The sequence below is a fragment of the Saprolegnia parasitica genome (assembly GCF_000151545.1).
Source record: "Saprolegnia parasitica CBS 223.65 unplaced genomic scaffold supercont2.41, whole genome shotgun sequence".
Taxonomy (NCBI): Eukaryota; Oomycota; class Saprolegniomycetes; order Saprolegniales; family Saprolegniaceae; genus Saprolegnia; species Saprolegnia parasitica.
In genome coordinates, this window is record NW_012156435.1 from 250,026 (window position 1) to 272,029 (window position 22,004).

Consider the following 22,004-nt stretch of genomic DNA (forward strand, 5'->3'; position numbering starts at 1 on the left):
GCAGCGAGGATCATGCTTATGCACAAAATATCATTGATACCTCTGCTGATGTCTCTGTGCGTGGATGGCTGGGCAGCAGAGTCAATGACGCTCTTTCAAATTCGGCGCTGTCGCAGCCATGTGGCCAGCTCGACCGGCGACGCGTGCCAGATTTAAAAATATAGTTTGCGGCACATGCCACGTTGAAGTAGGGATGCCGAATGTAACCTGGCGTGTTGCATCAACACACCTTGTGGCCGCACGCGGTCGAGCATCTTGCGTCTTGCCACGTCCAGCATGCACCGTCTGGGTACGACGCTGCCTACGCCCATGGAGCAGGGCTCATGCTAACGGCCCTCGACCTCTGTGTAGCCCGTGTCGCGCGCGCGGTGACGCCTGCCTTCCGCACCGCGTCCAACCTGGCATTGCGATCTTCGGCACCCGCCGCGCGCCTCCTGCCGCTGGCTGCTTTGGCGTTTGTCGCGACCGCGGCGTCGACGGCCATGAGCGCGCCGATCGAATCGTCGCGGGCCAAGCGCGCGGAAGAGCTGTACAACACGCCGACGTACGACCGCCGGGATTTGCTCTCGCACCTCCAAGCGCAAGCCCACGGTCCGTCGCGAGGCCGCCGCCGAGATGTTGTTGCTCATGCATTGTATCCTAGAGGATCCGCGGGACGCCGGTGTGCTGTGGCGGCTCGCGCGGGCGGCGTACGACGTGGCGGGCCTTGGCTCGACGGCCGCGGCCGAGAAGAAGGAGCTCACGTACTTGGCGCACGAGACGATCCAGAAGGCGCTGGCGCTGGCCGACGACGACTTTGCCGTGCAGAAATGGTAGTGCGTGGCGTCCATGGCGTCGGTAGCGACAACATGCGTGTAGGTCGGGCATCATTCTCTCGTCGATTGGCGACTACGAAGGCACCAAGGTCTCGCTGAGCAACTCGTTCATCGTCAAGGCCCACTGGGAAAAGGCCATTGCGCTCAACCCGCGCGACGCGACGTCGCACCACCTCCTCGGGCGCTGGAGCCTCACGATCGCCGACATTTCGTGGATCGAGCGCAAGGTCGCGGCCGCCCTGTTTGGGACGCCGCCCCAAGCCACGTATGCCGAGGCCCTTGCGCATTTCCTCGATGCCGATACGATTTCGCCCGGCTTTTGGAAGAAGAACACGTACATGATTGCACTCGTCCAGCACAAGATGGGCCATGCCGACGAGGCCAAGGCGTGGGTGGTCAAGGCGCTTGCGATCCCGTCGACGTCCGAGGAAGATGCGCAAGTGCATCAAGACGCGCTCGCGCTCCAGGCCAAGCTCGGCTAAGCACCGTCGAGCCTCCGCAAATGGAAACGATATGGAATACATGAATGAAGAATGGTGCTACGAAGTATTGCATGACGTGGCTATCAAAGCCGACGCTTCACCAGAGGCCGAGCGCTCGGGCTACAAAGAGTGTCCATAGCGTCCCGAGGTACCCGAGCAAGTTGCCCGCGCCAAGCCCCATGCCGCCAAGCACGCCAAAGTCCGAGATGCTCATGGGATTGGACGAGTGTTCGGTCGAGAGAACCGTGCCCGCGCCCGCGGCTAGCGTGAAGAAGAGTTCAAAGATCATGACAAGGCCAACATCGACGGCTTGCGCGAGCGCAGCGCCACCCAGGAGGCCGATCGCCGTCGAGATGAAGAGTGGCATGAGCTTCCCGAGCGCCGAGTGGATGGCCAAGTCATACGTTGGCTACGACATACGACTACCGTGCCAGCCTCCCAGCAGTTGGAACTACCTTGAGCTTCGGGCCATGGATATCGTAGCCTTCGCGCGTCTCCGCGTCCGAGAGCACCTTGTACGCTACGCAACGACATGAGTCACTATCCAAAACGAAGGCCACTGTACCTTTGACGATCTCTTGGAAGGCCTTGGTCGCGGTCTCGGCCTCTTCCGGCGTCTTTTGCTTGTCCGGGTGGTACTTGAGCGCGAGCGTTCGGTACGCCTTGGTCACGTCCGCTTGTCTAGACGCCCATGCGCATGGCCATCGAGTACTAGGTAGACGTACGTGGCCTTGCGGTCGAGCTGCAGCACCTCGTAGTACGACGCGGTCAACGAGCCTTGCATCGTTCGAATTCGAGTCCAATTTGGAGTGCTGGAAATGCAGCGACGCGTGATTGGCTCATTTTCCATGATGATGGGATGCGATCCAGCAGCATAATCCGGGACGCGCAGCCTCGAAGCGGTGGCTGCTTGTCGACGTCGCGGCCCGTGGGGTCGGCGCGCCGCCGAGGTCCAAGTGCCATGTCGGCCGGGATGGAAAGGGCGCGGCCGTTTTGTGGCGATCGGCCCAATCGGCGGCCGAAAGGCTCACCATTTTGACCAATCCGATGCGTGCCTATGGCGATCTTCGGCCGCGACTTCAACGAGGTCTGAAATGATCCCAAGATCAAACTAAGGAAGCTGCCGGAGAGGAGCACGAGATGCAGCATGCAAGGTCCGCTAGTACGTTTGGCATGGGCGCAAGTGCGCGTCGTGCCTCGTTCCGTGGACCTCGGTGTGAGGGACGTCGCGAGATGGCGAAGAGGAAGCGATCGCGGTTAAAAGAAAAAGCATCCGGTTCTTTAAGTGAGTCCGATAATCGGACCCGGCGGTTTAAACAGCTACGTCCCGAACGAGTGGCGATTGTGGTGCGGACGATGGACGAGCGCGAGGCGACCGAGGTGAACCACGACGACACGGACGCGACGCAAAGTGTGCTGGCACCTCACTCCCAGCGCAGCGATGGGATCGAGAACGACAAGCTCGAGGCTGGCCGCAAGCCCCATGGCCTCGCCGCATTCCCCGACAGCAACAACAATACTGACGCGATGGACCGCCCGGACGAGCGACAGGCTAATCGCGCGACGCTGGATCGCGTGCCCCATGGCGTGTCGCAGGACGGCGCGTGGCCGGCCCGGTGGACGTCCTGCTGGCGCACTTTTGACGACCTCTCGGTCACGGTGGCCTACCTGCACGCATGGTGCAACACGGTGGTCACGTGCGAGGCCCGGCCGTTTACCGAGCACGCGTTCGCCCGTGCGTTTCCCGACACGATCTTTCGCGCTGGAACGCCCGAGCGCGGGGCGCTGCTTTGCTCGCACGAGGGGTGCGACTACCGCATCGGGTTTGCGTTCAACTACTACCTCGCGCTGTACATGGTGCTCCCATCGATGACGCGCTTGCGGCACAGCCACGACATTGTGTCGGCGCCAGCGCCGGCGTCACTCCTCGCGCCACTCGATCACGACGCGCTCTATGCTGCAGGCGTGGGCGCCCGCCTCTGGCCAGCGCCATGGCCGACGCAATGGCCCACGTTCTCGGAGCTCCAGCACTTTGTGGCATGGGTCCAAACCGCGTTTGAGACGTCGCTAGCCAACGACGGGCGGTGCTTTACGCAAGCCGCCTTTGCCGCGAGGTTCCCGGGCGAGCCGTGGAACGACCGGCGCGTGCACCGCGGCTTTTATTACTGCAACGCGCAGCACGACTGCCCGTTCCGCATCTACTATGCGTACCACGCAACGTCGTCGATGTACACGGTGATAACGACGTCGTCGCGCCTCGCGCACAGCCACGCGACCAGAGGCGGCGCGATCGACGCGACGCTTGCCGTGGTACCAAAGACGACGACGACGACGACGACGGCCAAGCCCAAGATTGGGATCGTCGCGCCGTTGCGGAGCGAGCGAGTCGTCGCAGCAAGCGCAAGCGCAGGATTGACGATGAGAGTAGCGACGACGAGGACAGCGAGCAAGCCGACCGACGCAAGACGCTCGAGGGCCACTTTCAGGTCATCTGCAAGAAGGCGATGGGCAACACACTCTTTTACGAGTACGCGCAACTTGTGCTCACCAACTTGACCTCGCCCCACGACAGCCATGTCGACGCCGACGACGACGATGACGGGACGGTCGAGGCGCACCAGCCCACACAGCGCGAAGGCCCACGACCACACTTAATGTTATAAGATGCACGGACTCGACGCCGACGTTGTCTGCGTTGTTTAACGAGAGGCAGGTGGTGGCCGGTATCGTGCCATTGGACACAGAACTGATGGCTCTGGACAAGCGCGTTGTGGGCGCCGTATCGCGACTAGGTTCGAGACGTGGCTAGCATGCGGCGCGATGCGGCCCTCGGCGGCGACGGGCCGCACGACCTCGGAGGCCATCGCTGGCGCAGCTGTCCCACTGCCGTTGTCGAACTATCTTTCGAAATGAATAACTATTAATTTATACAGGGACTTGAGTAGCAGGTGTAATACAAAGCCAAATATTTATTGAACTAGGACATTAAATATGTATCACGCTATATCAACGACCATATATGTGGTATTCGTATGGGTAGGATGATTCGATTGAATATTAATAAACCAAAGGTTAAAAGAGGCGTGCATTATAAAAACAGAATTCCGAGCAGCAATAAATTACGCATCGCCACCCCATATAATCACTCGAGCGGGACTGGAGGAGTGGCAAGGACCGCGGCCGCCATGACCATCACCTCGGACGAAGTCAACTTCCTCGTGTACCGGTACCTCCAGGAGTCGGGTACGTCGCCGTCGCATGGGCTGTGGCCTCATGCGTCTCCGTAGGCTTCGTGCATGCAGCCTTCACCTTTGCGTACGAAAGCCAGCTCGCGCGGAGCTCCGTGGTCTCGACCGAGATCCCGCCGGGCGCGCTCATCTCGTTCCTCCAGAAGGGCCTTCTCTACGTTGGCATTGAGGCGCACGTGAACGAGGTAGCAGCATGTTCGCCATCCATCGCCGCTCACGACGCCGATGCAGGATGGCACAGAGCGCGAGTGCGACGCCGAGCTCTCGCTGCTCAACCCACACATCTGCCGCATCGCGCAGTCGGTCTCACGAACGAGCAGCAACAAGCCTGGCAAGCGCAAGCGCAAGGCCGACGACATTGGCGGCGTCAACTCGCCCGACTCGGTGACCGACCCGACCACCGCGGCCAATGCCGCCGACGCAGGTGCGGCCGCTCTCTGTCCACGGACACCACTCATGGAGGCTATGTAGCCAATCCGCCGCCGCCCATCGAGGCGTCGCCCGACACGCTCGTCCTCAAGGGCCACGAAAAGGACGTACGATGCATTGGACGCGAAGCGTTGCCATGAGCTCATTGTGCTCGTAGGCGTTTAGCTGCCTCTGGCAACCCATGCACAACACATTAGTCACCGGCTCGTCCGACTCAACGGCGCGGATATGGTCGGTCGGCGCCTCGGACTTTACCGCGTCGACGCCAGTGCCAAGCATCGTGCTGCCACACGGCGACGGCGCGTACAAGGACGTGACGACGCTCGAGTGGAACGTACGCTTCCCATCCGCCTCCATCGTCTTTCTCACGCCCACCGATAGCGCGACGGCAGTTGCATCGCGTCGGGCTCGTACGACGGCCACACGCGGCTTTGGTCGCCATCCGGTACAGCCCGCTTCCTGTCCCCATTCATCCTTATCCCTATCCCTATCGTGTGTAGGCGAACTGCAGTACGAAGCACAGCATCATCTCGGGCCCGTCTTTGCGGTGCGCTGGAACCCGTCGAATTCGCTGCTCCTGAGCGCGTCCTACGACAGCACAGTGGCGCTCTGGGACGTCGCAGCGTCGCAAAAGGTGAGCCAAGTCCGGCTCCACGACGGTACGTGCTCTCGCTCTCGAGACGACGATGCGATGGCCTTGTAGAAGCGGCCATTCTGGATGCGGCGTGGAAGGACGACAAGACGTTTGCGACCTGCTCGTCGGACACGACGATTCGACTGACGAGCGTGGGCGAGCCTGCGCCGTCGCTCGTGTTGTGTGGCCACACGGACGAGATCAACTCGATCAAGTGGGACCCGTCCGGGTCGCTTCTCGCGTCGTGCTCGGACGACTGCTCGGTCAAGCTCTGGCGTCCGGTACTGTTGTCATTCTGGCGATCAAAGTGTCGATGCATGACTGCGTAGACGGAGACGGCGTGTGTGCTGGACCTCAAGGAACACACAAAGGAGGTGTATACGATCCGATGGGGACCCATGAGCCGACCTCACGTCCTTGCAAGCACGTCGTTTGATACCACCGTCAAGCTATGGGACGTGGAGGCCGGCAAGTGCCTCACGACCCACGCCCACGAGTACGTGCAGGATCAAAGTCGACATGGGTTGCTGACAGTGGACGTAGGAACGCCGTGTACGCGATCGCGTTTAGTCCCAACGGCGAATTCTTGGCCAGCGGTTCGATCAGCGGCGTCGTTCAAGTGTGGTCGTTGCAGGTACGTCAAGAGAGGATGGCGACAACCATGGTATGGATGGCATACGACTAGGACGGATCGCTCGTCAAGTCGTACAAGGGCGTCGGCGACATCTTTGAGGTCAACTGGAACCACGACGGCAGCATGCTCTCGGCGTGCTTCTCGACCGGCGATGTGCTCGTCATGCACTTTCGAGTCTAGTCTAGTGTAGCGTTGTAGGATATATAGCAATCACCGCCAAGAAGCAACCTTTGTATCGTCACCTTGGCCTGCTCGTCCACCGCCAAGTACTGGATATGGGTCCGCCACCCGCTCCGCATGGCGTAGTGCAAGGTAGAAGAGCCATTTGCTGCAGCCGTATCGAGGCTCGTGATGAGGCGCGTGCCAGCGACCAGAGAGACAGGAGCTAGGGACGTGCGCGGGCGTGGCATACCGTATGGCGTGCGCAGCACCCACGGACGCACGAGCATGGCCCACGTGGCACGCAATGGCGATAGCTGCTGCTAGTATGTACATAGCATGCTGCACGGTGCGTCGCGAGGCTGGCTAGAGGCAGCGACCCGTGGCCTGCGCTGCACGCTGAGGCCGGCTGCGGGCACATCGTTCATCCTCGTTCGGCAGTGTTTATTTTTATTTTATTTTTATTTTTGTGGCCAAAACCATCGACTCTGAGAGGTCCTCCTTGAAGTTGGCGCCTGCGACACGTGCGCTGGCGCTGGCCGGTCGCCACTTGCGGATTTGCCACCTCCTCGACGATGCTCCGCCCGACGACGACCTACCGCACGACGACGATGCTGGCCCGCGGCTATAGCGCGGCTGCCGGCAAGATTGGCGTCATTGGCCTTGGCCAGATGGGCGGCCACATGGCCCGCAACCTCGCCGCCGCCGGCAACCACCTCGTGGTCTTTGACGTCGTCGACGCCAACGTGCAGGCGGCCAAGGCGCACGGCAAGGTCGAGGCGGCCGCGACGCCGCGCGATGTCGCCAAGCAGTGCCACACGATCGTGACCATGCTGCCGTCGACGCCGCACGTGTCGGACGTCTACCTTGGCCCGCATGGCCTCATCCACGAGCTCACGAAAGATCACCTTCTGATTGACTCGAGCACGATCGACCCAACGTTCACCAAGACGCTGTCGGCGACCATCTCGGAGACGGGCGCGCTCATCATCGACGCGCCGGTCTCGGGCGGCGTCAACGGCGCCAAGAACGCCACCTTGACCTTCATGGTCGGCGGGTCGAAACCCGCGTTTGACAAGGCGCAGACGGTCCTCAAGCAAATGGGCAAGAACATCGTGCACTGCGGTGGCCCCTGTACGTTGCATTTCTTCAATATCGTACGCTGAGGATGTCGACTAGCGACGGGCCAGGCCGCCAAGATCTGCAACAACCTGGCGCTGGCGATCCAGATGACGTCGGTGGCCGAGGCCCTTACGCTCGGTGAGAAGCTCGGCCTCGACCCCAAGGTCCTCTCGAGGTAGTACCCTCGTGGCGTCCCAAAAGAAACCATATTCTGCTGCGTGTAGCATCATGAACACGTCGACGTCGCAGTGCTGGTCGACGACCGCCAACAACCCGTACCCGGGTGTCATGGAGGGCGTGCCGTCGAGCAACGACTACAACGGCGGGTTCGCATCCGTGCTCATGCGCAAGGACCTCGGCCTCGCGATTGACGCGGCCAAGAGCGTCGAGGCGTCGATTCCGCTCACGTCGAGCGTGCACCAGTTTTACAACATGATTGTCAACCAGGGCAACGGCAAGAAGGACTTTGGCTACATTCTCAAGTTTCTGCAAGGCAAAGCCTAAACGGCACCTTGGGTTGCCAGACGAAGACAAGACAGTCGTATGGTGTGGTATCAAATAACATGTTTGTGGACACGGGTATTCAAGAAGAAGCGTGTGTCGTCTTATTGGCTGCTCACGGCGTCGCGTTCGGTCTGCTTGACCATGTCGCCGTCAATCTTCATGACATTGCGGAGGCGCTTGAGCACATTGAGCCGCGCTTCTTCTTTCGACAAGCCTTCGTAAATCGGGTTGCCTGCGAAGAGCACGTCGCGCAGCTTGGGCAGATTGGACTAGACTGTATCAATGTATCAAGTGTAGAGTCAACAAGAGGGAATACGAGCTTGTCGAGTTCGTCCCAGCTCTTGAGGAGGTTGTTGGAGATGTAAAGCGTCGTGAGGTTGGTCAAGCCCGAGAGACCGTCCAGGGTCGTAATGACGTTGTACGAGATCCAAAGCTCTTCGAGCGTATCCGAGACGTCGTCGAGCTTCTCAATCTTCTTGATTTGGTTGCGCCCGAGGGAGAGAATGCGCAGCTTCTTCATGCCCGAGAGCGGAATCAACCGATCGATCGAGTTGGTCGAGAGCGAGAGATGCCTACGTGCCAATGTTCGTGGTTGGTTGGAAGAAATCGAGTTTGTACTCGCAGTTTTTGAGCGTGTTGAGCGAGTTGTCGAGCTTGGCGATGGGCGGGATCTGGCAGTAGAGCTTGACGACCGGCGCCTCCTCGGACGACGCATTCTCTTTGGCCTCCCACGCCTTGATGGCTTGACTGCACGTTGTCTAGAGAGAGATACGTTCTTAGCCCCGTAGCATTGGCGGCGCTGTCTACCATGCTATGAGCTTTTCGGCGACTGCGGTGAACGGTCGCGATCTTACAAGAAGGCTAAATAGTGTAAGAAAGAATGATGGTCAATTAGGTTCTCTGGCGCAGGGCTTCAAGCTACTGTACAATATGATGTTGCAGCTAACGCTAGCCATGGCCTCAATGCTGTTGCCTTGTGGTATCACCGGAGCAGCAATCCACAAGGCGTCCATTGCGACGACCGTCCCTTTTTTACACTATACATAGCACATGGAATAGAGTGAAATTAGTCACACTACGCAGGTTTCAAACATGGTATTGTTATAGTGTTGTCTATTGGGTCAAAATAGTGTACATCCGGATACGCAGCGACAGTACGGATACCGGTAGAAAGTGCAAAATCATGGCGACGCGTCTGGCCAAGGAGATGCGTCGGTTCGGCATTGCGTTTGACATTGATGGCGTCTTGATCCGGTATGTCTTTTGGGCTAAATGGGTTATAGTCCTCATGCGCAATGGGCGGTAGCGGCGGGAAGGCGCTTCCGAACGCGAGCAAGCGCCTCTTTCAGCTGCAGTCGCAGGGCGTCCCGCACATCTTCCTCACCAACGGCGGCGGCTGCGTCGAGGAAAAGAAGACGTCGAACCTAAGCACGATCCTGAATGTGCCGATCGATCCGCGCCAGATGATCCTCGCGCACACACCGATGCGGGAGCTCGTGCACCAGTTTGGCGGTCGGTTCTTTTTCGGATGGCACTCGACGTGCTGACATGGATGTATATAGACAAGAAGGTGCTCGTCATGGGCGCCTACGATGTCTTGGACGTTGCGCATCACTATGGCTTTAAGAAGGTCGTGTCGATTCAGGACCTCGCGCACGCGAGCCCGCACCAGTATCCGTTCGTCTCGTGGCCCCACAAGTATGTACTACGAGGACGACGATGGCAGACTAAGGCATGGCACTAGGCCGCACCACCTCGAGAACGAGCCGATTGGCGCGATCATCATCTTCCACGACCCGATCCATTGGGCGCAGGATTTGCAGATCGCCATCGATGCGCTCGTGGGCGGCGATCCGCTCGGGAGCGGGCACGGGCCGCAGACGCCGCTGTTTGTGAGCAACGACGACTTTACCTTTAGCGGCGCGTACCCGGTGCCCCGGTTCGCGCAAGGTGCCTTTACGCGCTGCCTCCAGCTGCTCTACGAACAGCACACGGGCAAGACACTGGAAGTCACGCGGTTCGGGAAGCCGCACCTGGTCCAGTACGAGTTTGCCGAGCAAGTCATGCGCGAGCAAGCGCCCGAGTGCGACCGCTTCTACGGCATTGGCGACAACCCGTTCAGCGACATTCAAGGTGCCAACGCCGCCGGCCACCACTGGACGTCGGTGCTGGTGCGCACCGGCGTCTTCCAATCGGACGCCGACAACCATGACGAGCACCCTGGCGACGTTGTCGTCGACTCGGTGGACGAGGCTGTCGAATGGATCTTGATCCAAGAAGGCGTCCTCTAGAGGCGGCGAGTCGATCGGTGGCAACCGAGCTACTTGGGTACTCGGTGTGCTATCCAGCGACTAGATAAGTGACGACGAGACACGGCCATAGAAGTACTAGCTTGGAAATCTTTTCTCAAATGACAGCACGTTGGAGGTTGCAAGGCATGCATAGCCTCACCGATATACGTAATCTATAGTTGCGCCCGTCGTAGGGACTTGCGCTCACAAGGAACGCTTGCAGCCACAACGTGACCAGACTCAACCTTGACAGAGCAAGCTGGCAGAGCATTGCACGACGCTTGTCGTGGCATATGCCGCAAACAATTGTTAAATCTGGCATATGCCGCCCTAAAGAAAGGAGTCGATTGCTCTCGCTGTACGCCTCCAATGGTAACTGGAAGTAGCGTTTTGCGTTCCCCACAAGGTCTTCTATGACTGTGCCAAGTATGAGCGATTTCATTTTCGGAAGCCATTTGGGCGATCGAGTCGCTCGGCGGTCGTTGTCGCGGTGTGGCCAGCCTCACATCGCACAGGATTGGTCAAAAATGTGTTTTGCTGGCCAATAAAAAGAAGCGAAAACAGATTTATTCGCGGTTAGGGCTCCTAGGTCTTAGATTGCACGCGCTTGGTAGCACGATACGCTTGCGTAGCACTCGCATTCTACTCCTCTATAATAGTAAGAAAACACTACGCCTCTATAATAGTAAGAAAACACCACTAGAGCCAAAGACGTGTGACGGTTCTGGCCGAAGCATTGAGAAGGGTAGTATACTACGTATCTGGTTTACTAACGTTAGTCTTGATCATTATGGCGTCTCACCAGTGGAGGCAGAGTTTCTGTTTGAGAACGCTCGATGCGTCGTGCTTGGAACCAGCATGGTACGCATAGCCCATAAACCGCTTTGTGTCGTCGGCAATGTGACGTTCTGCTTCCAGCTTGCAAGCAACAAATTGTTTCTAGACGGTGCTTCTGGGTTCGAGCCAACTCATAGATACGAACAACGAGCGTGGTATTAAATACGGTGCAACGCAGACGACTAGGGCTTTTTGAGAATGTGGTTGACGCTTGCCGTCGCAATGTTGCGCAGCCACGCGCTAAACTCTTGGAGCACCGCGCGCTCCTGCATCTCGGCGCGCATATCGACAACCACAGTCTTCATTGGGGTTTCCGCAAGGTCCTCGGCGCACCAGAGCGCGTCGGCTGGGGACGACGACGACTGCGAGCTTGGCGTGGTGCTGGCCACGGGCGAATGCGGTGGCGGCGGCGTCGCAATCGGCTCGTCGCACGCCGCCAGCACGAGCGAGTTGCAAATCTTGGAGAGCGCAGCGTCCGAGGCCATGCTCACCTGCAGCGGGTAGAGCCGCGAGTAGACGTTGGTTCGAACGGGCGCCGACGTCGGTGGCGGCAACGGCATGGGCATCGGCGGCGGCGTGTGCACATGGTGGTGCGAGGTGGACTGCGGCGGGAGTCGTCGCTTGGCCGGCGGCGCAATCGCCAACGGTACTTGGTGCACGGGCCGTAGGGGCACGAGCGCATCGAGGGATGGCGGGGTAAAGGCGGCGAAGCGCTCGGGGGCTGGGAGCGCCGGCCGGTGCTTGGGCTGCTCGTGGGCGTTCTCGTTGGTCGGCGGCGCGTGCGAGGCGTCCGAGCAGTGGTTCTTGCACATCTAGGAGAGAGATGTGAGTAAAGGACGCTGGAAGGCTGGAAGGACCGACCTGACATCGACAGAGCGTGCCACATTTAACGCCGGCTTGGTAGCATTCACAGTACTTCTTCTGGCACCCGCTTCGCCTGCAGCGGCAGCCGCGAAAGTACTTGGTCGTGGCCACCGTCGTGTTGCTTCTAGTAATACATCGCATGAGATCATGTCGCAGGACGATAGCATCATGTACCCTTTCGAGACTTTGGGAAGGAACGCGACGGGGTTGCGTTCGAGGACGACGCGGATAGCACGTTGCCGCTGGCTTTCAAAGTTCTAGGACAAGACAGCGCATCAGTGTCGTGATAGGGCATGTATGACGTACGATGTTGTTGTGGCAGCCTTGGCAGTTGCAGTCGTCGCCGCAGAGCGAGCCTTGCTGGAAGCACTCGCAGTAGAGCTTGAGGCAGTTGGATTTCTTGCAATTGCACGACTTCTTGGGCAGCGTCGTTGGCGGCGGCGTCGTCACATCGTCGCGGACGCTGGGCGTCCGGCTGCCACTGTCCTCAGCAGACGACGACTCGGTCGCGCAGCAGACGACGGGCTCTAGCCGCGGGCGCTTGGCCGCCGGCGCTTCGATTAAGGCGTCCTTGGCCGTGCGCAGGCTACTAATGCTGCGTAGCAGGTCCGAGTGCTGCATCATGTCTTCCATTTCCTGGCGCTGCTTCATGCGCTCGCGCTCGCGTTCGAGGAGGACCTCCAGCGCGGGCTTGATCTTCTTGCTACTGCTCATGCGTGGTGTCGTTGGAAGCGGCTTGGCGGCGAGCGACGGGCGGTGGTGTGCGGCCACGGCAGCGGGCAGGCGGAGGTGGCGGGATCGGCGGCGAAGGGCGACGTCGTCGTCCTGTCTCCGGCTGGCAGCTCCCACGTGAAATGGAATGCTGGATGGGACGTCAACCGCCGGCTGCGCTGTATTTTGGCCAATCCGAATCGGCCACTCCGCACATGGCCAATCACATCGTCGGATTCAAAAATTCAAAACGGGCGTCAAGTTCCATTCAATTACATCCTGTTGTACTCGATATATGAATACAAAATAAATCGTTGGAATTAAAATATCGTTGGCCCGATCTTGCAATCTTACTCGAAATCTTTCACGCAACGTGGCAGCACGAGACGGCCGAAGCCGATCGCTGGACTCGGTCTCTCGACATCATATATATTAGCACAGAGAAGAGTGGCTGCTTACTTCACGAGTGACCGTACTTGGGCGAATGATCAATTTTTCCAGCTGTCGGAAGATTGCAATGTAGTTTGCCGCGGCGTCTAAATCGGCGAGATGGCAATAAAACTGGGATTCGACCCGTGCTCGTCCGGTAATACTACGTCGAGATATAAGCACCATGGCGGGCACACAGCCATCTAGGACGGCCATGAGCTTCGTTGCCACAAAGAAGCCCGCATCGGCTGCCTTGTCATGTCCTGGCGCACCAATCGAGGCCACTTGGCGAGGCAGACTACCAACTTGAACACGATGTTTGTAGCGACGGAGCACCTCGGGCATGTCGTTGTAGAGGAATGGCTGATCGAGATAAACGCCGTAGAGGTGCTTTGCGATGCCCAGCTTGATCCAAGGATCGTCTGTTCATGCAGTGCCCTTAGATCATACGCAAGAGAGAGAGATGGTGGATATGCATACGATGCTATTTGTACATTTGCGACGACGCCATCCTCTTCTATCCTACCGCACTATCCACTATCCATTCAATCCTATCCATCTATACACACGCTTTTCGCGCTGTGCGACGAGTTGCTTCACCGCAGCGAGAGCGAGAGTCGCTGTTGCTCGAGGAGGAGTTCGTTCTACAAGCGCGATTTGATGTTTGCCCTGCTGCGATAACGCACCTACCCGCATCGACTGGCGCATGCGCTGCAGCTCGTTCTTGCGCGCTTCCAACGGCGTCTGCGGTGCCTTTTGAATGAGCCTACGACGCGTCGCATGAGGCAACGTGGCATGGCAAGGGCAGCGTGGCTACGGCGCTATCGGCTTGGTCGGCGAGCTCGCAGTCCTATGCCACAGTCGGTCGTCGGTGCTATATGAACACGCATGTCCAGACCTGGCTTCAAAGTGGTTGGCATAGATGTAGGCGCTGTTGTCAAGGGTGCTACAGGGCGGCGCCGGGATCGTGGCGTCCAGTTCGAGCTGAAGCGGCTCAAGGTCGGGAAGAGGCGCTATCGAATGCAATCGTTTCCGTGCTCGCATGTCATGCTATCCATTTACTGGTGTCGTCGGGTCCGACGGTGTAATGGACGTAGGTGTCGACAATCGGCTTTTGAATCGGTGACTCGGAAATGACTTGGATGTGGAGCGAGTGGTCATACAGCTACCATAGGATGATTGCTCACCATGTTGAGCTATCGCAACGGCGCACCTCGATGGGCGACGTCACATGGTCGAAATACAAAAGCGGGTTGAACAACGTCGTGAACGCCTTTGTGCTGGGGTCGAGGAAGAGAATGCAGTGCGCCTCGTTGCACTAGATAGACAGACCGTCACTGGACATGAGGTGTCCATTTTAGTGTACATACTGTCATGTTGGAAATGAGGATGTGGGGGCGGTCCGTGGCTGTAATGTCTGTCACGATCACGCGGAACGTCCAGCCGGCAAGCGAGCTCGAGTGCTCGAGGCGGATCTCGAGCAAGTAGAAGCACGCATCATGGATGTTGGCCATGCGATCCACGGGCTCTGGAACCTCGGCATCTGGTGGCGCAGTCTCAGGCAGCGCCACGGCGCTTTGCACTGGGATTTGAACCTGCATTGGTGGCCGGCGTGGCGACATCACCTTGCGCGCGCCGGTGTTTTCGAGCCAATTGCGCGGCAGTTTACGCGAAGACGAGCCAGCCAAGCCGGAGCGCAGTAGCTGCTTGGACGACGGTTTGCGGATCGTCGGGGGTGGTCGTCGCACGATCATGGATGGTATCCTGCGCGACTCGACCTCGGGCTCGAGCTCGTCGATCTCGGGTTGTCTGAATCTCCCGCGTCGCTTTGCCACGCCGTCGCATGCGGCGATGCGCATGCTATAGCTACAATGGAGTAGATCGTCCATCCTTCTTCTTGATCGATGCATCGTACACTGCGCTTGCTCGAGCTGGTGGCGACTCGTCGAAGATGCGAGGCTGCCGCGCGTCGCGCCGGCCGACTTGGCTTTAGTACCGCGGCTCAGCTACGCAACAAATTCAAGTCCCGACGCGGCGTTGCAACGCGTGGTACTGGTCGCGTCGGGGTCGAGGCGGCGTTGGCAGTGGACGGGCGAGCGCTCTGCAGCCCTTGCTCAATGGCCTAGACCCAGCAGTATGGCTTGGAATCGGTCATACGCGCATCGCACCGCCCATGTCTCTTGGGCTACCGCGTGCAAGCGCGCTTCTTTCGCGTCGACACTGGTCGTGCTCTCGCCCCACGTGTGAAGCAGAGGCTGTGGCGCCGACGGCACCAACGGGTGCGCGTGCGCTGCTGCCATCGACAGCCGGCGATGGGTCGCTTCGTACTGGTTGGACCGCCGCCGGTCATTGGACGGCGACTTTGTCGTCGTCATCGTAGGCCGCGGAATGGCGTGGACCGACGCTGGCGTCCGCCGTGACGGTTTGCGCGTCTGCCGCACCGTCTCGCGCAGCGCGTCGGACGCGTTCAGGCGAACGTGCTTGGAGGTAGCAGTGGCAGCGGCTTTGGCGATCGATGCGTCGAGCATCTGAAAGCGCGCTTCGATGATCGGGTACGGCAGCGGCATTTGGCGTTAAAATTAGCAGCCGTCGGAAGGCCCGCTGTTGGAAATAGTTGAATCCGATGATGTCAGAAACGTGGCGTTTCAAGAAACCTGCTTGGGACAAGACGAGGGTCGTCGTGGGCGGATGCATGACTGATCGTCGTGCCCGATCGCAAGACCCAGCGCCCACTGACATTCCTTGCTGCGAAGAAAGGCGTTCCAAAGAGAGTCTGTACTTTAAAATAGAGGACTTTGTGCAATCAAGACAAGACGAGCCTTGTTAGCATTAGGCTGGCGAAGGCTAGCCGATAAGATCCGACAACTTATTGCTCTGTTCAATTGCACGTACATCGTGCTTGGTGATATGTTGTCCAATTGCATTGCCTCGACGCTTCGAGCCTCTTACAAGCCATCGCGTTCGCTGGTCTTGACACGGAGACGTTGTGTTCGACACTACCGCTCAGTACAACGGACTGCAGTCCGTAGCTTTAAGAGTTCATCAATTCAACTAAATTCATGTACCCTTGGTAGCTTAGCTTTACCGGTCGTCTTGTACCTTCCGCGCAACACGTCGTGTTTACCGCAGCGCTTGAAGCAATGACGTGCCCACACCCTCGCCAGTTTGCATTTGGGGTGCTGGCCGCGCGCAATGCGTCGTCGTATCCGGATCCGCCTGTCTCGTAATATTTTCCAATTTTTTACGCCATGCTACTTTTTGTATGTAAAAACCACCTGCGTATTAAAATACCAACCGTCACCACTGGTTGGACTTTCCAAAGCAGACACGATGGCCGAGTCGTCCGACATCACCGACCGCCTCCTCGGCGAGCGCAACGAGCGCGGTATCCCGTGTGCCATCTTCGTCGAGGACGTCGCCGCCTTTGTGGGCGCGGACCCGGTCGAAGGCATCGTCGGCGCGCTGCAGCAGCTCTACTCCAAGTACAAGTTTATGGAAACGAATTTGACCAAGTCCAAGCAGTCGTTCAAGACCAAGATTCCCGACACGGAGAAGGACCTCGCGATGCTCGAGCATCTCATGGCGTCGCGTGAGAAGGACGAGCCGATCGAGACGCACTTTAGCCTCGCCGACAACGTGTTTGCGAACGCGACGATCGACGCCGACGTGCAGACCGTGTGCATTTGGCTCGGCGCCAACGTCATGGTCGAGTACTCGTTTGACGAAGCGCTTGCACTGCTGCAAAGCAACCTCTCGACAGCCACGTCGCGCCTCTCGCAGATCGAAGCGGACCTCGGCTTCCTCCGCGACCAGATCATTACGACCGAAGTCAACATGGCGCGCATCTTCAACTTTGACGTGCGCCGACGACGCCAAGAAAAGGGCGACGCGCCCGCCGTCAAGGCCTCGTAAGAGGCATGGTAATATCCACGTACTGGCTTGTTTCCATCCGTGTGGACGCACCGCAACGCACGATCTTTCATATCGACTGCAGCCTATGGCAGCAAAACGTTCTTTTGCTATGGTGTGGTGTTCAACATGACTGGGCTGCGAAAGCAGGTAGAAGTATTCAGAGCCGTGAGGAACCTATTGAGGCGATAACAGTAAGGGAGACGACATGGCCGTGATGGACGGTATTCTAGTACCGGGTATGGCTGTCACACAGCATCCGCCAACGCTGTTCTTAACGCCGCCGTACGAGGTGGAAGTCTTTCATAGCTACATCTTGTCGCCCTAGCGACCTCTTACAGACGTAGCTACTACCTACTGCAGTCCATGACCTGACTTCGAGAAGGTCATATTTGCGTTATATGCGTTGAGAGAATGCCATGACCGTCCCGAGGATCGAAACCTAGCCCTACCCTACCCTCGCTCCCCGGCGCGTATTTTTAGGTGCCACCCCCACCATGACGACGGCCAAGCGACTCGACCCGCGGACCGAGAGCGACGCGGTGCCCATCACGGGCTACTGCAAGGACCGCTTCGATCCGTCGCACCCGGACGCGGACTGGGGCGGCTACGTCCACCGTACGTTCAAGAAGCGGTCGTATCAAGACCCCGCGTCGACCCGAGACGTACGACGCAGCATATTTTGTGTAAGGGCTGCATCGTCACGTGTTTTCGTAGCACTTGGTCCACGGCAAAGATGCCATTTTGCCTGCCCTCATGGCCGAGAAACCGGCCGGTCGACGGACGTTTACGCAGAATCTCAACCAAGCCAGCGTCGACCCGGTGCATATTCTCGTCGGCGCCGACGCCATGTACGGACAACGACCTGGGTGTAGGCAGCCAAAGACTCTCCGTTCCATACCGGCGTACACCAGGTATGGATCTCGATGGCGTCGAGAGAGGGTGACTGAACACGCCGGTCCAGGTTGGACCGGGTGGCGAGCACAACTGCAACAACTGGAAAACGTACCGCAGTTGCGTTGACATGTTCACGAAACTATCGTGAGGGTAGGTCGTATGAGCTCCAGACGTCGGCGGCGGCGCACAACAACCGCGATAACCAAGCGCCCGGCACGGTTCGAAGCTTGGGCCAGTTGCCGCATAAACGACACCCCCAGGCAGCTGTACGCATGGGCTGTCGTCGTACGGGTGGACCATCGAGCAGCTCGTAGGTGGATGCCAAGCGTGGGACGCCCCCGCGCACCCTCCCGCCACTCGAGACAGTACGAATAAGACGACGACTGGTGCGATTGCTGACGTGGGACAGGCGGCGACGAAGCTGCCCGAGGTGCGCAAGCAAGGGTCGCTGCTCGCTGGGATTGGTCAGCGCCTCGCGGCATCCGACGCGCTGGCCCATCAACCGTACGCTCTAAACATGTGTTTCAAAAGAAATCGTGCGCACACGCAGCGTAGGCTGCCGGCCGCGCACCTCTCTACCGCGTATACCACGCAGCACAAGACACTCGAGACCGAGAACCGGTACGTTGAGAGTGCACCGTGTCATTAGTGTCATCTGCCTGTAGACACAAAGTCCTGCTCGGGTACACGGGGCATCGAAAAGGGCTTTAAAGATGAACATAAAATTGACGTTTCTTCCTTGGACGTCCTATTCCCGACCTAAGCCGCGTCTGCAACGCAGACATGATAATGCAATGTACCAACTTGATTCTCGCGCGCGGGGCACGCAAGGGTGCCGCACGACGAAATGGCTCGTATCGGAATATGGATATATGGATAGATAGGTGGATAGATAGAGGGATGAATCGATAATAGAGAGAGGTTGTCGATACAATGCTACATGAATGTCGGGCGCGTTGATGTCGTCGTGCCTCCTGGACGACGTTTACAAAGGACTAGAGATCCACACCGTATCCTTGCCGCATTTGCTGATGCGTAGCTGGAACTTCTTCGCCAGCTTGCGCATCTGGACGAGGGTGTCGCGCTTGAGCCCTCCAGAAAACGACCACTCGATGCGGACGCCAGTGCTCGTGGCGAGCGCCTTTAAAAGTGGCTGGCTCAATGCGATGCGTAGTGTTGCGCAGTCGATCTTGAGGACAAATAGCCGTGGTTGATGCAGAGCACGGACCACGTTGGCGATGGCTTCGACGCGCGTCAATTCGCAGTCGTGGAGGGTGATGGAGCGAACGCCTGCCTCAATACATTGGCGGAAGGAGCGGCCAAGGCGTTCGAGCTCGGGCGGCGTCTGTGGCATGTCGCACATGTTGAGCTCGACCGTCTCGAGGCACGGCGACCGCGAGGCCCAATCAAGGAGACTGACGAGAACGTCGTTGTCCATGTCGCAATAGGTCAGTCGGAGCGCCCGAAGGCGGGGCGCCGGCGTGCTGTCCAGGGCCGGCTCCTCGCGCACCGTACACTGGCCAAACGCGAGCTCTTCCAGAGCACTCAACTGCGGCAGTAGCGTCAGAGCAAATGTTACGTCTACTCCGTGGGTGGCCGCCAGCTCCAGGACGCGAAGGCGCGGATGATGCATCCGGTACGTCACAAAGTCATTGAGGATATCGGCATCGGGTGAGTGCAAACGAAGCTCCGTGATGTTGGGCAGTGGCACGCTGGCAGCGACGAGCCCTTGGACGACGCCAGGTGAGTCTTGTAGCTTGAGGCTCGTAAGCGATGTCGTGGCAGCGATGCAGTGGCCGAGGCCGACGTCGTCGTCGCACGTAAAGTTATCGAGGTGGAGGTGCGTCGCATGGCCAGACGCTAGCCACGTGGAAAGAACTGGTCGCCAGGGCTCACACGGAGATATGGCGTCGTCGTCGCTCAAGTTGAGCGAGCAGTAGGCAAGGCGCTGGACGTGCGGCACGGCGTGAACGACAACATTCAAGAACATCGGAGCCGACTCGAAGGTGGTGCAGTCGACGTGGCGAAGCCCGGTGCAGAGACGCAAGATACATTGGAGCTTGTCCATGCCTCGCTTTTGCTCGCACGACGTCACGCTCATAGAGTCGACTTTATGACCCCACTTGGCGACGAAATCGGTCGTGGCTGGGAGAGACGGTGGGTCATCCTGGATGCAGCGGCCTAGCAACGTGGCATTGAGTCGCGCGAGCTCTGCGATGCGGATCGAGCGGAAGATTGGAAGAGCCGCGAGCACGGTCGAGGTGTAGCGGAGATCGATGTCTTCGATGCAGACTTGCGGCCAGAGCTTGATATTCAAGACATTGGGTGTCACCAAGAGCGTCCGAAAGGCAACGAGGGATGCATCGAGCGCGTCACGTGGCAGCGCCTGCACGAGTGAGAGGAGATCCTTGGTCGAGTCCAAGAATCGCATGATGTCGACGAGAATATTGGCGTGGACGACTGCGATTGGTGCCACGCAGGCCTGCTTGCTCCCACCTTGCTGGTCCATCGTCCGGTCAAAATGAAGTGTAGAGTGAAAATAGAACGGCATAGCTGTGTGGGCCGTATGTATAGATAGAAATAAGGGCGTCTCGACCCGCCATCGACCATACAAACTGTACGATGTATATCTATGGTACATACCGCAAGGGTTTCATTCTTCCACTTTTGGTTGAATAAATGTTGTCGAAAGAACGTGCACACAAGAAGCGCTGGCTGCCGACCGGCACCTATGAACCGCGTATATTACGACGAGAACATCGTCGTCCATGTCGCAATTGGTCAGATGGAGCACTCGACGGTGTGGCGCCGGCAGGGCCGTCACCTCGCGTTACGTACAGAGGTCGAACAAGAGCTCTTCCAGAGCACTCAACTGCGGCAGTAGCGCCAAGGCAAATGTTGCGTCGGCGTCATAGTTGGCCGCAAGCTCAAGGACTCGAAGACGCGGATGATTGATTCGTTGCGTCACAATGTCTTTGAGGATATCGGCATGTGATGAGTGTAAACGGAGCTCCGTGATGTTGGGGAGTGGCACGCTGGCAGCGACGAGCCCTTCGATGACACGAGGCGAGTCTTGTAGCTTGAGGCTCGTAAGCGACGTCGTAGCAGCGAAGCAATGGCCCATATCGACGTCGTCGTCGCATGTGAACCTATCGAGGTGGAGGTGCGTCGCGTGGCCAGACGCCAGCCACGTGGAGGAAGGGCTCGTGCAAAGCCGTTGTTGTCCGGGGACGCGATTCCTGTCAATTTGAGGTACGTCGCATGCCCCGGCGCCAACCACGTCGCAAAGCGGGCACGAAGAGCACGGTGTGCCACCGAAAAAAGCCCATTCGATGCGGCTTGACGTGGCGCGCCGCATGGATGACCGCTGTGAGGATCGTTGCGTCCGACTCGATCGTGACGGTCGCGGCGAGCGAGACAAGACCCGTGCAGAGACCACAGACACGCGTGAGTGCAGTGTTATGACGGACTTCGAGCCACGGCGTCACGTCGATGCGTGTAACCTTGTGACCCCGCTTGGCGGCGAATGCGACAGAGGTGACCTCGCGTTCGTTGTTGCCCAAGTCGCGAAGCTCCTCGTCGTGACCGCCAAGATGCCGGATGCGAATAGAACGAAAGGTCGGCAGGGCTGTCAGCACCGTCGCTTCGTTGTGATAGTCCGTCCATGAGTACGATGCAGACGTGCGGCCGGTGCTGTTGCGAAAGGCCGAGGGCGCCATCCAGAGTGTTTGTTGCGCAGCCAATGGCGCGTCGAGTGCATGACGTGGCAGCGCCTGCAGCAGCGAGATAACGTCCTTGGTCGAGGCCTAGCATTGGGTGGTGTGGACCAAGGCGCCCGCGTCGACAGCCTTCATTGGCGTCTGCTTGTCCATCATCGAATACTCATACGGGCTTCTGGCCACGACGCAATATGATTGGATACTGATGATTTGTTGTGCGATCTGATTGGTGATACGTGGCAAGCTCGCAGTGCAAGCTAGCAAGAGATTTTCTTCACTGGATGAAGGCGATGCATGCGGGTCGCATCACTACACGACCG

At 58.6% G+C, this 22,004-nt stretch overlaps 13 protein-coding genes across 13 annotated transcripts; 7 read left to right on the forward strand and 6 right to left on the reverse strand.

The window, feature by feature from the left end:
* Positions 1-224: 224 nt before the first annotated feature.
* SPRG_09074 (hypothetical protein) lies at positions 225-1,362 on the forward strand. Its single transcript, XM_012348192.1, has 4 exons — positions 225-289; positions 352-591; positions 644-812; positions 859-1,362. Exons 1-4 carry the CDS (start codon positions 277-279, stop codon positions 1,295-1,297), a joined length of 861 nt encoding a protein of 286 aa, XP_012203582.1. The 5' UTR covers positions 225-276; the 3' UTR covers positions 1,298-1,362.
* SPRG_09075 (hypothetical protein) lies at positions 1,331-2,093 on the reverse strand. The gene is made up of 4 exons (XM_012348193.1): positions 2,023-2,093; positions 1,863-1,978; positions 1,753-1,817; positions 1,331-1,706 (listed from the first exon to the last, which is right to left on the reverse strand). Exons 1-4 carry the CDS (start codon positions 2,079-2,081, stop codon positions 1,395-1,397), a joined length of 552 nt encoding a protein of 183 aa, XP_012203583.1. The 5' UTR covers positions 2,082-2,093; the 3' UTR covers positions 1,331-1,394.
* Positions 2,094-2,653: 560 nt separating this feature from the next.
* SPRG_09076 (hypothetical protein) lies at positions 2,654-3,960 on the forward strand (the record flags this gene model as incomplete). The annotated part of the gene is made up of 2 exons (XM_012348194.1): positions 2,654-3,666; positions 3,726-3,960. 2 exons carry the CDS (start codon positions 2,654-2,656, stop codon positions 3,958-3,960), a joined length of 1,248 nt encoding a protein of 415 aa, XP_012203584.1.
* A 482-nt stretch (positions 3,961-4,442) lies between these two features.
* On the forward strand, positions 4,443-6,483 carry SPRG_09077 (hypothetical protein). The gene is made up of 11 exons (XM_012348195.1): positions 4,443-4,540; positions 4,585-4,730; positions 4,777-4,969; positions 5,017-5,081; positions 5,132-5,308; positions 5,356-5,419; positions 5,475-5,633; positions 5,678-5,889; positions 5,938-6,104; positions 6,152-6,242; positions 6,294-6,483. The coding sequence occupies exons 1-11, from the start codon at positions 4,483-4,485 to the stop codon at positions 6,420-6,422; spliced, it is 1,461 nt and encodes a 486-aa protein (XP_012203585.1). The 5' UTR covers positions 4,443-4,482; the 3' UTR covers positions 6,423-6,483.
* A 493-nt stretch (positions 6,484-6,976) lies between these two features.
* Positions 6,977-8,027, forward strand: SPRG_09078 (3-hydroxyisobutyrate dehydrogenase; the record flags this gene model as incomplete). Its single annotated transcript, XM_012348196.1, has 3 exons — positions 6,977-7,535; positions 7,581-7,698; positions 7,748-8,027. 3 exons carry the CDS (start codon positions 6,977-6,979, stop codon positions 8,025-8,027), a joined length of 957 nt encoding a protein of 318 aa, XP_012203586.1.
* Positions 8,028-8,063: 36 nt separating this feature from the next.
* SPRG_09079 (hypothetical protein) lies at positions 8,064-8,874 on the reverse strand. The gene is made up of 4 exons (XM_012348197.1): positions 8,835-8,874; positions 8,646-8,785; positions 8,344-8,599; positions 8,064-8,296 (listed from the first exon to the last, which is right to left on the reverse strand). Exons 1-4 carry the CDS (start codon positions 8,835-8,837, stop codon positions 8,129-8,131), a joined length of 567 nt encoding a protein of 188 aa, XP_012203587.1. The 5' UTR covers positions 8,838-8,874; the 3' UTR covers positions 8,064-8,128.
* Positions 8,875-9,207: 333 nt separating this feature from the next.
* SPRG_09080 (HAD-superfamily subfamily IIA hydrolase) lies at positions 9,208-10,502 on the forward strand. The gene is made up of 4 exons (XM_012348198.1): positions 9,208-9,281; positions 9,334-9,539; positions 9,590-9,725; positions 9,772-10,502. Exons 1-4 carry the CDS (start codon positions 9,211-9,213, stop codon positions 10,316-10,318), a joined length of 960 nt encoding a protein of 319 aa, XP_012203588.1. The 5' UTR covers positions 9,208-9,210; the 3' UTR covers positions 10,319-10,502.
* An 817-nt stretch (positions 10,503-11,319) lies between these two features.
* Positions 11,320-12,733, reverse strand: SPRG_09081 (hypothetical protein; the record flags this gene model as incomplete). The annotated part of the gene is made up of 4 exons (XM_012348199.1): positions 11,320-11,967; positions 12,017-12,143; positions 12,194-12,276; positions 12,326-12,733. The coding sequence occupies 4 exons, from the start codon at positions 12,731-12,733 to the stop codon at positions 11,338-11,340; spliced, it is 1,248 nt and encodes a 415-aa protein (XP_012203589.1). The 3' UTR covers positions 11,320-11,337.
* A 1,022-nt stretch (positions 12,734-13,755) lies between these two features.
* Positions 13,756-14,674, reverse strand: SPRG_09082 (hypothetical protein; the record flags this gene model as incomplete). The annotated part of the gene is made up of 7 exons (XM_012348200.1): positions 13,756-13,803; positions 13,850-13,925; positions 13,977-14,009; positions 14,058-14,172; positions 14,222-14,324; positions 14,373-14,477; positions 14,530-14,674. Coding segments are annotated over 7 exons (625 nt in total), but the record flags the coding sequence as incomplete, so codon positions are not given.
* Positions 14,675-16,470: 1,796 nt separating this feature from the next.
* Positions 16,471-17,153, forward strand: SPRG_09083 (hypothetical protein). The gene has a single exon (XM_012348201.1). The coding sequence runs from the start codon at positions 16,490-16,492 to the stop codon at positions 17,069-17,071; it is 582 nt and encodes a 193-aa protein (XP_012203591.1). The 5' UTR covers positions 16,471-16,489; the 3' UTR covers positions 17,072-17,153.
* Positions 17,154-17,565: 412 nt separating this feature from the next.
* SPRG_09084 (hypothetical protein) lies at positions 17,566-18,018 on the forward strand (the record flags this gene model as incomplete). The annotated part of the gene is made up of 3 exons (XM_012348202.1): positions 17,566-17,733; positions 17,786-17,919; positions 18,006-18,018. 3 exons carry the CDS (start codon positions 17,566-17,568, stop codon positions 18,016-18,018), a joined length of 315 nt encoding a protein of 104 aa, XP_012203592.1.
* An 803-nt stretch (positions 18,019-18,821) lies between these two features.
* Positions 18,822-20,483, reverse strand: SPRG_09085 (hypothetical protein). Its single transcript, XM_012348203.1, has one exon. The coding sequence runs from the start codon at positions 20,472-20,474 to the stop codon at positions 18,951-18,953; it is 1,524 nt and encodes a 507-aa protein (XP_012203593.1). The 5' UTR covers positions 20,475-20,483; the 3' UTR covers positions 18,822-18,950.
* A 312-nt stretch (positions 20,484-20,795) lies between these two features.
* SPRG_09086 (hypothetical protein) lies at positions 20,796-21,837 on the reverse strand (the record flags this gene model as incomplete). The annotated part of the gene is made up of 3 exons (XM_012348204.1): positions 20,796-21,114; positions 21,281-21,738; positions 21,793-21,837. 3 exons carry the CDS (start codon positions 21,835-21,837, stop codon positions 20,796-20,798), a joined length of 822 nt encoding a protein of 273 aa, XP_012203594.1.
* Positions 21,838-22,004: the final 167 nt, after the last annotated feature.

Bases quoted from the DNA above. Each gene is read 5' to 3' on its own strand.
- SPRG_09074 (XM_012348192.1), top strand. The intron at 592-643 runs GTCCGTCGCGAG...ATTGTATCCTAG, and splicing joins CCTCCAAGCGCAAGCCCACG to AGGATCCGCGGGACGCCGGT. The intron at 813-858 runs GTAGTGCGTGGC...ACATGCGTGTAG, and splicing joins GACTTTGCCGTGCAGAAATG to GTCGGGCATCATTCTCTCGT.
- SPRG_09075 (XM_012348193.1), bottom strand. From the start codon at position 2,081: ATGCAAGGCTCGTTGACCGCGTCGTACTACGAGGTGCTGCAGCTCGAC. The intron at 1,979-2,022 runs GTACGTCTACCT...ATGGGCGTCTAG, and splicing joins CAGCTCGACCGCAAGGCCAC to ACAAGCGGACGTGACCAAGG. The intron at 1,818-1,862 runs GTACAGTGGCCT...GTCGTTGCGTAG, and splicing joins CTTCCAAGAGATCGTCAAAG to CGTACAAGGTGCTCTCGGAC.
- SPRG_09077 (XM_012348195.1), top strand. From the start codon at position 4,483: ATGACCATCACCTCGGACGAAGTCAACTTCCTCGTGTACCGGTACCTC. The intron at 4,541-4,584 runs GTACGTCGCCGT...GCGTCTCCGTAG, and splicing joins CCGGTACCTCCAGGAGTCGG to GCTTCGTGCATGCAGCCTTC. The intron at 5,309-5,355 runs GTACGCTTCCCA...GCCCACCGATAG, and splicing joins TGACGACGCTCGAGTGGAAC to CGCGACGGCAGTTGCATCGC.
- SPRG_09079 (XM_012348197.1), bottom strand. The intron at 8,600-8,645 runs GTACAAACTCGA...ATTGGCACGTAG, and splicing joins AACACGCTCAAAAACTGCGA to GCATCTCTCGCTCTCGACCA. The intron at 8,297-8,343 runs GTATTCCCTCTT...GATACAGTCTAG, and splicing joins GGGACGAACTCGACAAGCTC to TCCAATCTGCCCAAGCTGCG.
- SPRG_09080 (XM_012348198.1), top strand. From the start codon at position 9,211: ATGGCGACGCGTCTGGCCAAGGAGATGCGTCGGTTCGGCATTGCGTTT. The intron at 9,540-9,589 runs GTCGGTTCTTTT...GGATGTATATAG, and splicing joins GCTCGTGCACCAGTTTGGCG to ACAAGAAGGTGCTCGTCATG. The intron at 9,726-9,771 runs GTATGTACTACG...GCATGGCACTAG, and splicing joins TTCGTCTCGTGGCCCCACAA to GCCGCACCACCTCGAGAACG.
- SPRG_09083 (XM_012348201.1), top strand. From the start codon at position 16,490: ATGGCCGAGTCGTCCGACATCACCGACCGCCTCCTCGGCGAGCGCAAC.
- SPRG_09085 (XM_012348203.1), bottom strand. From the start codon at position 20,474: ATGGACCAGCAAGGTGGGAGCAAGCAGGCCTGCGTGGCACCAATCGCA.